At 37.8% G+C, this 15,284-nt stretch overlaps 1 protein-coding gene across 1 annotated transcript in view; it reads left to right on the top strand.

The window, feature by feature from the left end:
- Nucleotides 1–15,284, top strand: part of MICU1 (mitochondrial calcium uptake 1) — a 158,574-nt gene that overhangs the window by 122,627 nt on the left and 20,663 nt on the right. The window contains exon 10 of the mRNA XM_087964113.1: nucleotides 5,337–5,445. Coding sequence (XP_087820239.1) covers nucleotides 5,337–5,445 — 109 coding nt within the window. The remainder of the gene's footprint in view (nucleotides 1–5,336; nucleotides 5,446–15,284) is intronic.

The raw sequence follows: 15,284 nt of genomic DNA, 5'->3' as shown, positions 1-15,284 counted from the left end.
CAGATTTCTTCCAGTTTAACCAACCATTGTTTTTTTAAAGATATATTGGCCCGTAGCTCCAATTATCAAAATGAATGCCAGCACAAGCTGCATTTGCTGGACTTCTATCAGGCAGTTTGGGGATTATCGGATCAAGCTAGTAGACACTTAGAATGACTGCAATATATCCTTCTTTCCAATATCTCTTAGCCTGAATAGTTTTGCAGTGAAATATTCAGGGCAAAAATTGGTTCTTTTATCATGGCTGGACAACTCGAATGTTCAGAAAAATCAGTTCTTCAGCAAGTCCATTTGACATCATAATGCCATTAAAAGTGTTTTTCTGATTCCTAGCAGTTTCCTGTGAACTGTGTTTTATTAATAGCTTGTAAGAAAGATGATCTACTCTTGAGCAACTTATGTAAGTCATTTTTAGCATTGACATGCTCTGTGTGCTTTAGCTGTGAAGATAGTGTGAACTCATTCATTATCAGCTGGTACTTGGAAGTCATCCTTGCTATTAAATTTCTGTTCCGGTTGTAGAGGAGTTTAGAGATGGCCTTGAGGAAGATATGAAAGAACTGTTAAAGGAGAGGGAAGAAATAAACTAAGTCATCGGATAGTTGTTGATGATGCAACAACAGAGTAGCATTCCTGAAATCCCTGATGTGGCTTTTTCTTGAACTGGCTTACCTTGAAGGGCTAACATCAGTCTAACACCAGTTTGTTCAGGCTAACACCGAACAAAATCAAGGTGGGGTTATCTTGAGCTTCTTTCTCACATTTCTTTCAAATATTGGACTGGGACATCACTTCTCCAAGTTTCTCCTTAATGGCATGTTTTTTGCTTCCCCCTTAGCAGCTGTTTCAGCCCAAGATCATCTCTAAATTCCTTTACACCAGTTAATCCAGATGCCTAAAACTTACTGAAATTGTTGTATTTTCTCTGCTTGTTTTTTTTTAAATCAGAAACCTCTCCTCTCTTTGTATAATCATATTTCTCCTTAAATGATATCTTATCCTATGTTTTGATTACAAATCACAAAGGACAGAACATTTTTTCTTTGCTTTGTTTTGCCTCCCAAAATTCTCCACATCTTAACGTTTCCAAAGTTAAGAAACACAGGTTTAGATAATATAGGGCCAAACCTAATTCTACTTTAATTACATGTAGGGTTCCTTTGGTTTTTCAAATTAATTGTCAGGCTCAAGCAACTAGGAACAGGAGATTAGTTCTACGCACTTAAAGCTTATTAAATGCTACCTATATACAAGAATCTAATCTACTAACAGTCAAGGCAAATTTGGCTCTAGATAACAGAATTCAAGGGGAACTGGACTTTAGGTCTCTTATGGGAGGGTAGCAACTCTAAACTGGTGATACATTTGACCCCGCCTTCTGTCTCAGCATGGACAATCTCCTACATCAATTCAAGGGGTTCCAATTTTCATGCAAATTACAGCACTCACAGACATTTCCCCCACCCCTAAAATTAATTGTCGTCAAGAAAATGTTATTTTCTTTAAATCAATGTTGGAAAGAAAGTTCAACGTTATTGCTCTCATCTTGTAGTCCCCTGCTAAAATCCCTACTCGACAATGTACTATCTATTCTTAAAACACTGTGCTGTTTCTTTCTCTTCAAGCACAGGTTTTATCCTGCATCCTGTAAAAGTCCAGATTCGAAAATATTTTTTATTTCTCTCTGTCAGGGGCTCCAGGACACTGATTCAAATATATTTTGATTCATCTTCATCCTAGACTGTTACTAACCACAGTACAAATAAAATAATTATTTAGAACTTTGAATATCTTAATCAGATGGTTGCTATGCTTGTCATTTGGAACACTGAGTAGGAGAAATTGTAAAAAAGCAAAATAGTGGCCTCTTTGTCTAATTGGCATTGTACAGCTGACATGCTTACTGGCTATTAATCTTCATAGCCACAGCAACTGTTCATTTTCATCAAGCAAGGGGAAAATAATTGAATATTTGCATGTCGACAAGGAGACTTATAAATTGCATAATATCCGAGACAAATGAATACAAGTCATAGTTCCATTTTGGAAGCTTGCTTTGTTGGCAATTGTTTAGAACGTAGTGTTTCTTTAAATAGATTTGAATATCCATAGAAAGGATTCAAGGGTAGCAATAAAGCAATAAAGCAAAAATTTATGCCACCAGATAAAGACCGAATGCATCAATTATCACATTAAACAAGAGGAAAACCTTCTAAGCACCAATTCCACCCGTGCTTTTTACAATTTTGTAAACAACAAACTAAAAGACTCAAGGTCTATCCCACCCTTGATAGGACCTGATGGTAAAGACTGCAACGACGACACCATTAAAGCCAACATCTTTAACACATTCTTGGCTCAGTATTTGTAAACAGCAATGGATCATGCCCAGTATTTCCTAGCCGTACCACAGATAACAACAATGATCTAATACATATCGATTTTACAGAAGACAATGTTGAAAAAGCACTACGCAATCTAAAACCATCTCTATCTATTGGACCGGATGGAATATGTGCCTACTTCTTAAAAAAGCTATCCACTGCCATAGCCAAACCTCTAAGCATAATCTTTGAAAAATCTTTCAGGACCAGCTCCTTGCCTAACCTATGGTCACAAGCCACAGTCATCCCCATCTTCAAAAAGGAGAACCAAGCCTAGTTGAAAATTACAGACCAATCTCCTTATGCTGCGTCACCTGTAAAGTCATGGAATCAATTATTAACCAATCCATCATCCTCCACTTAGAGACAAACAACCTACTCTCCAATAAACAATTTGGTTTCAGAAAAAAACTATCCTGTAATCTGCAACTCTTACACTGCAAAAACATATGGACGACACAACTCGACCAGGGCAAAGCAATAGACGCAATCTACATAGACTTCTGTAAAGCCTTTGATTCAGTGGTGCACGACAAACTACTCCTAAAAATAAAATCCTATGGTATCTCTGGACAACTGAATAACTGGATAGAAGCATTCCTGGCAAACAGACAACAAATGGTCAAAATTGGGAGCGTCCTATCAAATTCTGTACCTGTCAATAGTGGTGTCCCCCAAGGCAGTGTTCTAGGACCAACTCTCTTCATACTCTACATAAATGACCTCTGTGATCATATTAAGAGCAATTGCGTTCTTTTCGCTGATGATGTAAAGCTGTTCAATACCACAGACAATACTGCTACCCTACAAAAAGATCTTGACTATGTATCAGAATGGTCAAACAAATGGCAACTTCAAATCTCAACAAATAAATGCTCTGTCTTACATATTGGCAAAAAAATCAGAAAATAAAATACAAGCTGAATAGTCAAGAACTTGTTGATGACCCAAGCTCTGTAAAGGACCTTGGAATACTCACCTCTAATGATCTAAGTGCTAGAGCCCACTGCAACTACATAGCCAAAAGGCATTAAGAGTTGTTAACCTAATCCTACGTAGCTTTTTCTCTGGTAATATCACACTACTAACCAGAGCATACAAAACATTTGCTAGACCAATACTCGAATACAGTTCATCAGTCTGGAACCCACATTACGTATCTGATATTAGCACAATTGAGAAAGTCCAGAAATATTTCACAAGAAGAGTTCTCCACTCCTCTACTCGTTGTAGAATACCTTATGCCACCAGACTTGAAATTCTAGAACTAGAAAACCTTGAATTACGCCGTCTTCGGTCTGATTTAAGCATGGTATATAAAATCATACATTGCAATGTCCTACCTGTCAATGAATACTTCAGCTTCAACCATAACAACACAAGAGCACACAATAGATACAAACTCAAAGTTAACCGCACCAAACTTGATTGCAGGAAATACGACTTCAGCAATAGAGTGGTCAATGTCTGGAATACTCTACCCGACTCTGTAGTTTCTTCCCCAAACCCCAAAAACTTTAACCTTAGACTGTCTACTATTGACCTCACCCCTTTCCTAAGAGGTCTGTAGGGGCGTGCATAAAGCGCACCAACGTGCCTACCGTCCCTGTCCTATTGTTTCTCTTATTCTTCTTTTATTTTTCTTATATGTACCCATTTCATGTATTCACAACTATGTATACACTTATACTTATTATCTTGTAAACAATTGGCAAATCAAATAAATAAATAAATATGTGTTCAATTCTAGAGCAAACGTTTTACAACTTCCTTCTTGAGAGCTATACTGAAACTAATTAAACTAGATAAGTCATCTACTGCGGAACCTGCTAGCTGAAATTCAGACTTAATTATTCCTGCTTTTGCCCAGATTTTTTTCTCTTTGAAAAAAAAACAAACAGTATTTCTTACCACTCAGCTGTTCCAGAAGAACGTTTGTAGCAAATGTGTTTTATGTTAAACCTGCCTATTCCATTTTTAGCATAATTTAATCTTGCAAGCAACATACTGTAGTATGGCTGTATATGGCAAATTGATTACAAACTGGGAAATTGGTTTTCTATTCTATCCAGCACAATCAAATGAGTCATTAAAATGTTACTTCTGTTTGGCTTACTAATTTGCTTTTCATTATTTTTTGCCTATTTGTTACCGTATTTTCATTTTTAGATACTCCCATTTTAAAAGCACCTATTTTGGCCACCATTCTTTTCCTAAGGCAGGTGGCAGGCATCCTTTACATTAAAAATGCACATTTTTGTAGATTTTCTTCCTAGAATAAGCCCTTCTGGCAAATGATGTTTCAGTAGTATAAAATGGATCCTACTGTAATAAATACCTGCTGGTACATGAAAGCATAAACCTGTAAGTGCCATTAGTAAATGTAAAAACATTTACCAAACAGAATAGAATAAATTGTTCTTCTATTCCTAATAGAAAATAATATAAGTAGACAGGAAGGCTGTCTAATCCGGGAGAGATGGATAGTTAAGAAACATGAAATATAAAATAAATAAATAAATAAATAAATAACCATCCAACTGTAGTTTAGAAATTAGGAACAGCACGTAAGAAACATGCTAGTTCATAGTTCAATCTGTAAATGCTTTGACATACAATAACGTTGACAGCGAAATATTTCCAGTTTTCTAGAGGAATAAACAAACTCTTTATTTCCTCCATTGCTAAAAACAAGAGGCCATTTGTATTGATCTGATGGATTGGTAAAATTGGCTAACATTTGAACTAAAGTAAAGCTGATTATATTATTATATTAATGATGGTAATTATCCCAGAGAAACAGGCCGGGTTCTTATACCAGGAGAAGATAGCTAAGTCAAAAATGGACTGCAAATATAAAATAGTCTATGTGAATTTACACATTGTCAGCATCCTTGTTTTCTATCTATTTTTTCCCCTTTAAATATCTCGTTTTCTTCCTCTTCACTGCAGGGATTAACATTTGAGGAAGTAGAGAACTTCTTTACATTCCTGAAAAACATAAATGACGTTGATACAGCTTTAAGCTTCTACCACATGGCTGGAGCATCTCTTGATAAAGGTAATCAACATTTTTCCACCTGATATTTTTAAGGGAAAATAAAATTACTATATTTACTTTTATCAGATATGTTACAGGTTTTGTGATATTTTGAATATTTAAAAACCCTTCATGAAATCATTCTTCAACTTATTATGAAACAGTTCAGCAGTAGGACATTTACAATCTATAAACAGATATCCATCTAACTCTGACTGTCTCCTGCTAGGTAGTCGGTAGTAAATACCCTGTTTCTCCAACAATACGGCCTCCCCCAATAGGAAGTCCCAGCATGTTTTATAGGCATGAAATGAAATTAAGCCCCTCCCCCCAAATTAAGGCTTATATTAAAACATGCAAAATGGGGGGAATGGTGGGGGGGCTTGCCGTTAGGAAGTACTTTTGTTGCACACCCGGATATGGTGCTGCCTGCGTTGACCCCAATATGAAGTGCCCCACCAACGCCGAGGTCAACATCCAAACCGTCGCCGCCTGCCCGAAGATGCAAGGGGGGGGGGAATTAAGTCACCCCCAAAAAGACGGCCTAGTCATTTTTTCAGGGCTCAAAAAAGAAAGAAAGACCCGGCCTTATTATATGAGAAACACGGTAATATAAGTAGACATTAAAGCTCTTTGTCTACAGAAGCACCATATCTGAGCATTCAGAGTCAACCTATACTACTAATGTGTTAGCTTTCTGTATCCAGTGAATTTTGTATATATGGGATAAAATTATAAAGTTAACTGAGTGTGTGTTTAAAAACTAGAAAGTGACTCTACTATGTACTCCCAAGCAGTGGGGTGTTTTGCACCTATTTTGCACCTATTTTCAATATAAATGAAGGAAGATATTTTAAAAAGAATCCTCTTAATTTAATTTCTAGGGTTTCAATACTTGTCACTGGCTTGGTTCTACCTCAGTCTTCAGCCTCTCTACACCAGCTGGCAAACAGGATTACCCTAATTGTATTGTTGCTTTTGATTACTTTGTGGATGTCCCCTAAATTCTTCTTCCCTGGTGCTCTTTAAGATAAATTAAGGTGGACTCCACTTGAAAAGCAGACAGCACTTGGTATTAAATATTTTGTTTGTTTCTTTATTAGATTTATATCTCTTTTGTACACTAGCATCACACAATATTCCATCATTTTTCTCCCCTACAACAACAATCCTCCCAGTTATATTGTTGATTGGTGCAGAAGCACTGTGAGCTTTCGTTGGTAAAGGGGAACTTGAATTTAGGTTTCCCCACTCCCTTAACTACTGTACTCTACTGGCTGTTATCTATCCCAATTTTGTGTTCTCAGCACCAGGCAGCATCTTATCCTGATACCAAGTGCACACAATATTTGCAATAAACTTCATGCGTTTGTGATACTATATGAAGCACATTCATTCAATTCCGGCACAAGAGTCTTGTTTTTCTTGTGCCGTAGCATATGTTACAATTTTCCCAAAGCTGCTGCAGATTTTCAGACAGTGGAAAGATATTTCACTGAATTATAAAGCAGGCAGATTTTAAATAATATAAATAACATTTGCATAATTCATGCTGTTGCAGCTATTACCTTTTTTTTTTTTTCGTGTCCCAGTTCTATGTGAATGTTCCATGTTGGTGCATCAAGATAGGACTAGTAGAATTACTCTTTTGAACAGGGAATTTTGAGCATTCTAAGAAGGAATCTGAGTCCAAGTTAGTTTAGAAACACAATTTTAAATATGTGTGACTAGGCTTAAGTTGAGCGTCACACTTCCAGTTGTAATTATAAATGTTATGAGTGAAACGCTTAGATTTTTTTTCTAAAGGGTTATCCACACATTCTTGTTATTTATTTGTTTGTTTGTTTGTTTCCCACCTTTATTATTTTATAACTCAAGGCAGTGAACATATCCAACACACTTTCCTACTACTACTTTCTCCTCAACAACAACCCTGTGATGTGAGTTGGGCTGAGAGAGAGTAACTTGCCCAAGATCACCTAGGTGGCTTTCATGGTTGAGGCAAGAGTTGAACTCATGGTCTTTTGCTTTTTACCTAGTGTCTTAACCATTAGACCAAACTGGTTCTCTTAGGTGAGATGGGCAGAATAAAAATCCGATTAATTAATGGCTGTAGGCCAGAGATGTTTTGGTAACTGTTCTTTAAGGACTTGGACTGATGTGCTGCCTCCATTTCATTCTTTATTCAGAGTTGAAGGCTATCTAAGTCTGTATGTTTTGGCCTATTTCCATCTTCTCTAAATACAAACTTTGCCATTTCACATGATTCTGATAGCTCAGAGGTGACTGTGGTGATGACAGCATGGTCAGCAGTCCAACTCTATTGGCTGCTTTCAACTGTTTCAAGTACATAGCCATCCATTCAGTCACTGGATATCACCCTCCATGGCCTTATTCACGTTTGCTTCTAGAATGACATGGAACTGTTTTTCACACTTTTCATATTAAATTTGTTCTCACCTCCCCCCAAAACATTCAGGGTTTCTTTGTAGCATTCTGGGATTCCATAAAAGCAGCTTTATATGAGAAAAGAAAGATACCCAGGTATATGCATACACTGAGGAATTACCGTGTTTCCCCCAAAATAAGACCTAATCAAAAACTAAGCCCTAGCATGATTTTTCAGGATGCTTGTAATATAAGCCCTACCCCAAAAATAAGCCGCAGTTAAGATTGTCAGCCAGACGGGTGCATTTAGTACTGTATTTATATTCATGATTATATACAGAAAAGAGGGTTTTTTTTAATGTGGTTTCCATGATGCCTTGCAAATCATTTCTATTTCTGTTGCATTAAGTATCGATCACAAGAATGCCCTGTTTTACTTAAAGGCTCACATCAAACAAGCTGGATTGTTCATTAAAAAAAAAAGACTTGCATTTTAATTACTAGCATCTGCTCCATAAACAAGGTTTAGTATTTTTTAGTGCACAGTTATTAGATCAATAATATGGATCCTGGTTTCTGAGAAAAGAAATGATACAAAATGAACAGCTGAGCACACGATAGAAAACCGAAAATCCTCCACTTCCTGTTTATCTTATCTGAATGAGATTTATTTAATATATTCTCCCTTATACATTTCCCTGAGAGGAGTGGAAATCTGTTCTGGATGAGATTTAGGCAGCCATGAAACAGAAAAGGCATGAATTATTTCATGGTCCAAGGAGGAATGCATCGTGTTGAAAGCCATTTTAGGGGGAAATTAGGATTTCAATAGACTCTAGGGGCTATGCAAACTCATAATGCCAGTAAAAAGAATAATCAGCAAAGGAATCAAATTTTGGGTTGCTCGCACCGAGAAGAAGCAAAGTCTTGCCAAGTCCTCCGCCTGCATAAATAGTATGCTTTGTATTTTTAATGAAGCAGATGAGGTGCTATGTTGTTTCCTTCCAACCTTCTGTGATCTGATTCTGATGAATTAAAAGATAGCCTCCTTCACTGCAGTTGAAGAATGGTTTCAGCTGGGCAGATTATTCAGCAAAACCTCAGTGTGTGCAGAGCAGTCGCTGGAAATCACTGAGGAAAGATATAAGAAATCTTACATTAAATCAAGTTACATTGGCTACTTCTGTTAGCAGCTCTTCAAGGTCTTGTGCTGAATTTTTTTTCACAGTTCTATTTACCCTAGATCAGGGGTCCCCGAAGTTGGCAACTTTAAGCTGGCTGAGGAATTCTGGGAGTTGAAGTCCACAGGTCTTAAAGTTGCCAAGTTTGGAGACCCCTGCCTAGATGCTTAGCTGTGGCTGTTGGAAATACAGAAAGAACGGATCTTTATATAGGAAATTTGACCTGCAAAATCACATGCCCCGTCTCTGCAATGTATTCATATGGAGCCATTACACATTGAGAATAAGCCATGATCCAGATAACTTAAAGAGACTGTGAAAGTTTAAGCCATAAGAAGATGAATATAACTAAAGCACAGAGCCTGCATACCTAGTGAAATTTAGTTTAGCAGCTATCACAAGAGTCAAGGTCGGTATTTCAGTCATTTTTGACCCCAGCATATTCTCACTCATGGGATCCTCCTAGGTTGCATTTCCTACTTGCTGTGGGTGTTGCTTCAACCCCTTTTGCGATAAAAACAAAAGTCTTTTGCAACAAAAACAAAATTGTGCTGTTACAATCCTGTATATGCATTGTGTTGAAAAATTCAGTGCACGTATTCCACATTTATAAATGCAGCCTTGAGTTGAGATCCACAATTGCCAGGCAATTACAATTACCCTACTTATTAGGGTTCAGTTACCCTCATTATGTATTTATTTACAGAGAGCTATACAAACATTTCTATACTTCACCACATCGTTTAACTCAAAAGGAACAAAACCATGAAACTGCACAACAATTCCAAAGTAATACATTATAAAAACAGCCCAGGTCCAAGAGGTCAATTAAAACAGCAAAGATGTAGCCAGGAATTGACTATAGATTTGTTCACAGACTGTTCATTTTCATGTTGGAAGTCCAGCTAAAGTGGGAAAAGGAAGCCAAGGAGTTTCTATAATGTAATCTTGAGTACATAGCTACCATTTTCAACAAGAATATCAGGAATTGCTTTGAAGCAAGTCTGGAATCACTTGAGAGGAAATCAGAGGAACTATGGAACGAAATTAAAAAAGGTGTTAGGGTGAATGTGAAAAAAAAACATGGATGTTGGAGAAAATTCTTGAGAATGCCATCCAAAGCCAAGAAAACAAGCAAATGGATCATGATGCAAATCAATCCAGAGTTGTCATTTGAGTCAGGCTGGAATTAAGTGCATCTCTGGAAGACTTACAGCTTTTCCTGACCATATAGAAGCAGCTTATAGAGAATGACTCTGTAGCTTTGCATAGCTCTCATCCATTGAATATCCATAACCTTGTATTGGATATCTATTATTTTAATATATTTGAACCTATTTATTACTTTAATGGATATAAGCCTACCATTTATTACGTTATAGTCAAGCATATAGTTTCCTTTCCAAATATTTGAACCTATTTATTACTTTACTTACTATTCTTTCTTATGGACTCCTGTAATAATCCCAGTTAAATTGGTTCTTTCTCATATATTTATATATAGGGCATTCCATTTAGTATGCTTCATTTGTGTTCTGACAATTTCACATTTTCCTAGCTTTGTACTTCTTTATGTTCCATATTCTAATTATATGTGTCCTTTTCAAGTAAGGAACTCGGTGACTGTATGATCTGGTGCCTTTGGTCTGGCCATATCATCACCTCCAGATATATTCATGAAAGTTCAGTTCTTCCCCATTACTTGAAGAGTGCTTTTTAATCCTTTTACCGGTCCACAATAGAAAGCATCCTCTCATATTGCATTACGGTGTGGTATGCTTGACAGCCGCAGATAGAAAGACCATTACAGAGGGTGGTGAGCACAGCACAAAACATTGTGGGCTGTTCCCTGATACCACCAGATGACCTTGCTAGGGCTCGCTGCCCTAGAAGAGTGAGGAAAATCCTCAGGGACGACTCAGACCCTGGTCAGCACTTCTTCACTCTCCTACTGTTGGATAGGAGGTATAGAAGCATAGCCAGTCGCACCAACAGGCTGAAGAACAGTTTCTACCCGTGGGCTGTCAGACTTCTGAACGGAAAATAATTTCATGTCAACATAGTTGTGCAACAAGGTCACATAGTGTAATAAGATTGGGACTGGGTTAGAAACTTCTGTCCTCACTGTGAGTTGTGTTTGGGGGGCATGGAGTGCACGAAGGGAGGCATGCTGCGTGCAGAGAAGCAGCCTTTGAAAAAGCACTTTTTTCCTGCTTTTTTAACTGCAGCTGTGCCTCACACGGCAGCTGAAGTTGGAAGACGAGGTATAAATTCCTTGTGCTCATTTGCTATTTTAGAAACTGACAGTTAGGTAGGATTATTATATATATCCTTCACAATAAGGATTATTATATATCCTTCGCAACATCCACAATCTGGATGTTTCTTACTGTGGTTTCTCCGACGTGTTTTCTTCTTCCCCTCCCTTTCCAAAATAAGTGTTCAATTGCCAATAATTAGTTGCATTTTAAAGCAATGTGTTAAACAGAAATTTTATTTTACTTTGTGCTACTATCTGGAGATATGGACAAGAGGGAAGTAGCAACACGTCCCTGAATTGCGGAGAGCTTTTAGATGATTTGCTCTGGCCAATTGTGGTTAAGCTACTTTTCCTTATTTGGGTAGCATTTTCTTTAGTTCGCCAATCCTTTGGCTTGGCCAAAGCTTAGGTTTTTTTTCTGTACAAGACTGCACAAGTTTTTCTCTCTGCACATCTCTGTTTTGATGATTCATAGTCTTAAACTCTGAATATATATATATTTTTGGTTCATAGTAAAGATGGTGGAATTACAGAGATTGTCCTCGATTTTACAACCATTCAAAGTTACAGCGACATTGAAAAAAGTGACTTATTAACAACTTCAGTGATGCCCTTAACAACTGTGGCAACAAGGACACAAAATGGGGCACAACTCATATAACAAGTACCTTGCTTGACAACAGAAATTTTGGGCTCGATTGTGATCAAGGAATACCTGTATTTTTTACGTGGATAAGTTTGCATTTTCTGAAGTGTCCTTTTCTCTAATTTTAATCAGCATAAAGAAATACATGGGTACTTAAAACCACTTGTAGTTTTTTTGCCAATAATATGTTAAAAGTTTTGTCCTTGGGAGCTCAATTTCTCATTCACAGTTTGGCCGTTTCATAACTTTTGGGACATGACCTGTTTCTACCTGGAAAAAAACCTCTATTTTTAGTGATAACATTTTCAAGCTTTTCCGAACTAGCTCCTGTTGTAAATCAATTTTTAAAAAATCAATTCAATGTAATTACATCAATATTTTTAAGGTCACTTCACTCAGTCCTCGGCTGCAAATTACGTTTACCTGATAATTTCACTGTTATTACTTATAGGTGAATGAAGTTTCTGCTCTCAGTACGAAATACTGATTCCTTGTATGTGAGATGGTTGCATTTGAAATATTTTTGAAGCCTACTCCCTTTCCTAGCTTGAAGTTTGAGGAGCAGATTTAATGCTTTCTTAAAGCATACCTGAGCTCTTAATCTCAGTTGAAACCATAGAATGGAGAAAGTACTTTTTGTTCTCTATTCGCTTATTCTATCATGGTCTCTCATCAACCTGTGTTTCTAGTAAATAGCTCTGTGTGTGATATTTTGCATGAAGCAGAGAGTTGAATTTATGTTCTCCTGCATTGTGATGCGAACTGGGTTCCACACGCAGAAAATATGTTCTTAAAATATGTGTTAGAGCAGTGCTTTTTTCAAACTTGGCAACTTTCTAAATATTTAGACTTCAATTCCCAGGAAATTCCAGAACTTGAATTCCAAACATTTAGAAAGTTGCCAAGTATGAAAAACACTGCTGAAGTATTAAATGTAGTGAGACTCTTAACCTGCTGACTATTTCCTTCTGGACATTTTTACATGCATATTAATTGAGAGTCACCTTGCTCTAATAAATTGCCCATCCTGAATAATGGTGTATGGGTGCTTAGAACTTGGCGCAAATAGAGCTTGCCTCAGCAAAGCAATTTAAAGGCTGTGCAATCTTTGCTGGACACCTACTTATTTACAATTAAGATAACTTTGCTCAAGCTTGGAGAAAGCTTTAAATGCTGCATCAGAGAATACTACAGTTTGTTTTAAATTGGGATCGCAGCACAGTAAGGGTGGCTTTAAAATCCTGCTCTAACACTACACAGCATTTCCTGTGTTCTTCCCCAATTGATTTTACTTTTAGGAACCCAGCTATATGATTGCTAATCTTAATATTAGCATCAGGTGCCATAACTACCCCATATTTATCATATGGTAGCTTTTATAAGCAATGATTTAAGGGATGCAGTGGGTCATTGGCTAAGATGCTGAGCTGGTCAATCAGAAAGGTTGGCAAGTTCAGCGGTTCGAATTCCTAGCGCCACATAACGAAGTGAGCTCCCGTTCCTTGTCCCAGCTTCTGCCAAACTAGCAGTTCGAAAGCACATAAAAATGCAAGTAGAAAAATAGGGACCACTTTGGTGGGAAGGTAACAGTGTTCTGTGCGCCTTCAGCATTTAGTCATGCCGGCCACATGACCACAGAGACGTCTTTGGACAGCGCTGGCTTTTCGGCTTTGTAACAGAGATGAGCACTGCCAGGGATACAACCAGTTCTGTGGGTGTGGCTTAGGTGGTGGGCATGGCTTGGTGGTCATGTGACTGGGTGGACATGGCTTTGCTACAAATGGTTTCTTGTTTCTGTTCTTAGTTTGCTAAACCAATTACTTTAAGCCAGGGATGTCAAACTCAAGGCGTGGGGGCCAAATCCGGGCCGCAAGGTGCTTAGATCTGGCCTGTGGGGCCACCCTGGAAACAGCGAAGGACCGGCCCATGGTCCCTCTGCCAGTGAAAATGGAACTCGGGAGGGCCGCGTGTTGTCCTCCCGAGTTCCATTTTCGCTGGCAGAGGGTTGCAGAAAGCCGTTGTAGCTGAAAACGGGACTCGGGAGCCTGTTTTCCCTGGCAGAGTGCTCAGGCCTCCATCAGAGCCCCCAAAACAAGTGACATTCAGCTGGGGCTCCCAAGGTCAAACATAACCCTGATGCGGCCCTCAATGAAATCGAGTTTGACACCCCTGCTTTAAGCTATTTCCTGTCATGTAGTTCAGATATCAGTTTCTTTTCATCTATAGACAGCCTTGTTCATTTTCACCATGCTGTAGTTCTCCCTTTTCTTCCAAAAAGAAAGTTTCACCCCTAAACTTATTTTTACCAGCTCAGCAGCAAATTAAAAATCTGAGTAGACCGATTTCTGTAAAAGGTTAAAATACACAGATAGATGTTCCACAGATGGGTCAATGGGTTCTCTAAGAACCTTGCTAACTGCCCTTGGCAGGATGGCTTTCATAATTAATTAATAGCTAGCCTACTTAGAACCAGACTAATGAGGTTTCTTTCAAAGCGCTTACACACGTTAGCATTCCAAGTAAGTTAACTGGAGGCATATCTTCAGAAGCATTAATATGCAGTTAGTTTACTGTACTCTGAGCCAAACTCTCTGCCCCTAATGTTGGCTTTCCTTAATTTTTGTCACAGAGACTACCACTGCAAAGTACTTTCATATTTGCTGACTTGGTCATTCAAATGCAAAAAATAACATCTTGCAAAGCCAAAATGCTGTGCTGATTCTCCTTGTGACAGGGGCAGTTAAATTCCTACAGATTAATTAGGTTAATATTGCAGACAGGATCACATGTATTGTGGCTATTAGGCTAGTAACTGGAATTCCTGGTTTAAATGTCATTAGATGGCACAGAGTTTGATTCTTCTGTCATTATATTTGTGTGGCAGCACAGTTTTCCAGGTGGACCTGAATGAGTGTTGGTTACACATAACAAAATTTCTCCTGCTGTTTGCTTGGCAGTAGATTGTTGTAGAATTGTTTAGCTTAATTGAACTAGATTTTCTAATGATAAGACTTTGATTATTTGCTTCCCCCCCCCCCCATTGTAAATGTTGATACTCTGTACTTACTGATAAGCTTTCAGAAATATATGAGTGTTTCAAATCATTCTTCCTTCAGTATAGAACTGTTTTTTTATATATAGTGTAAGCAGCTTTTTTCAGGTGTAGAAAGGAAGTGTTGAGGGACATTGAGCTCCAAAATTGAAAAAGATAAATTGGTTTATCATTTAGGTCACTAAAACCGCCCTCTTGCACAACCAGAATTTCTCTAGGATTTTGCCATTTTCAGCAATATATTAAAGACATTGAAGTCTGCTTCATGCTAGGTCTTATATTTTTTTAATCTGTATCTTACAGAATTGACTTTACAAATAGATAGTTGCTCAT

This window comes from Notechis scutatus, chromosome 4 (genome assembly GCF_049901735.1).
Source record: "Notechis scutatus isolate UNSWTSFEM ecotype Mainland chromosome 4, rNotScu1.2, whole genome shotgun sequence".
Classification (NCBI taxonomy): domain Eukaryota; kingdom Metazoa; phylum Chordata; class Lepidosauria; order Squamata; family Elapidae; genus Notechis; species Notechis scutatus.
This window is presented reverse-complemented; position numbering and strand designations above follow the sequence as displayed.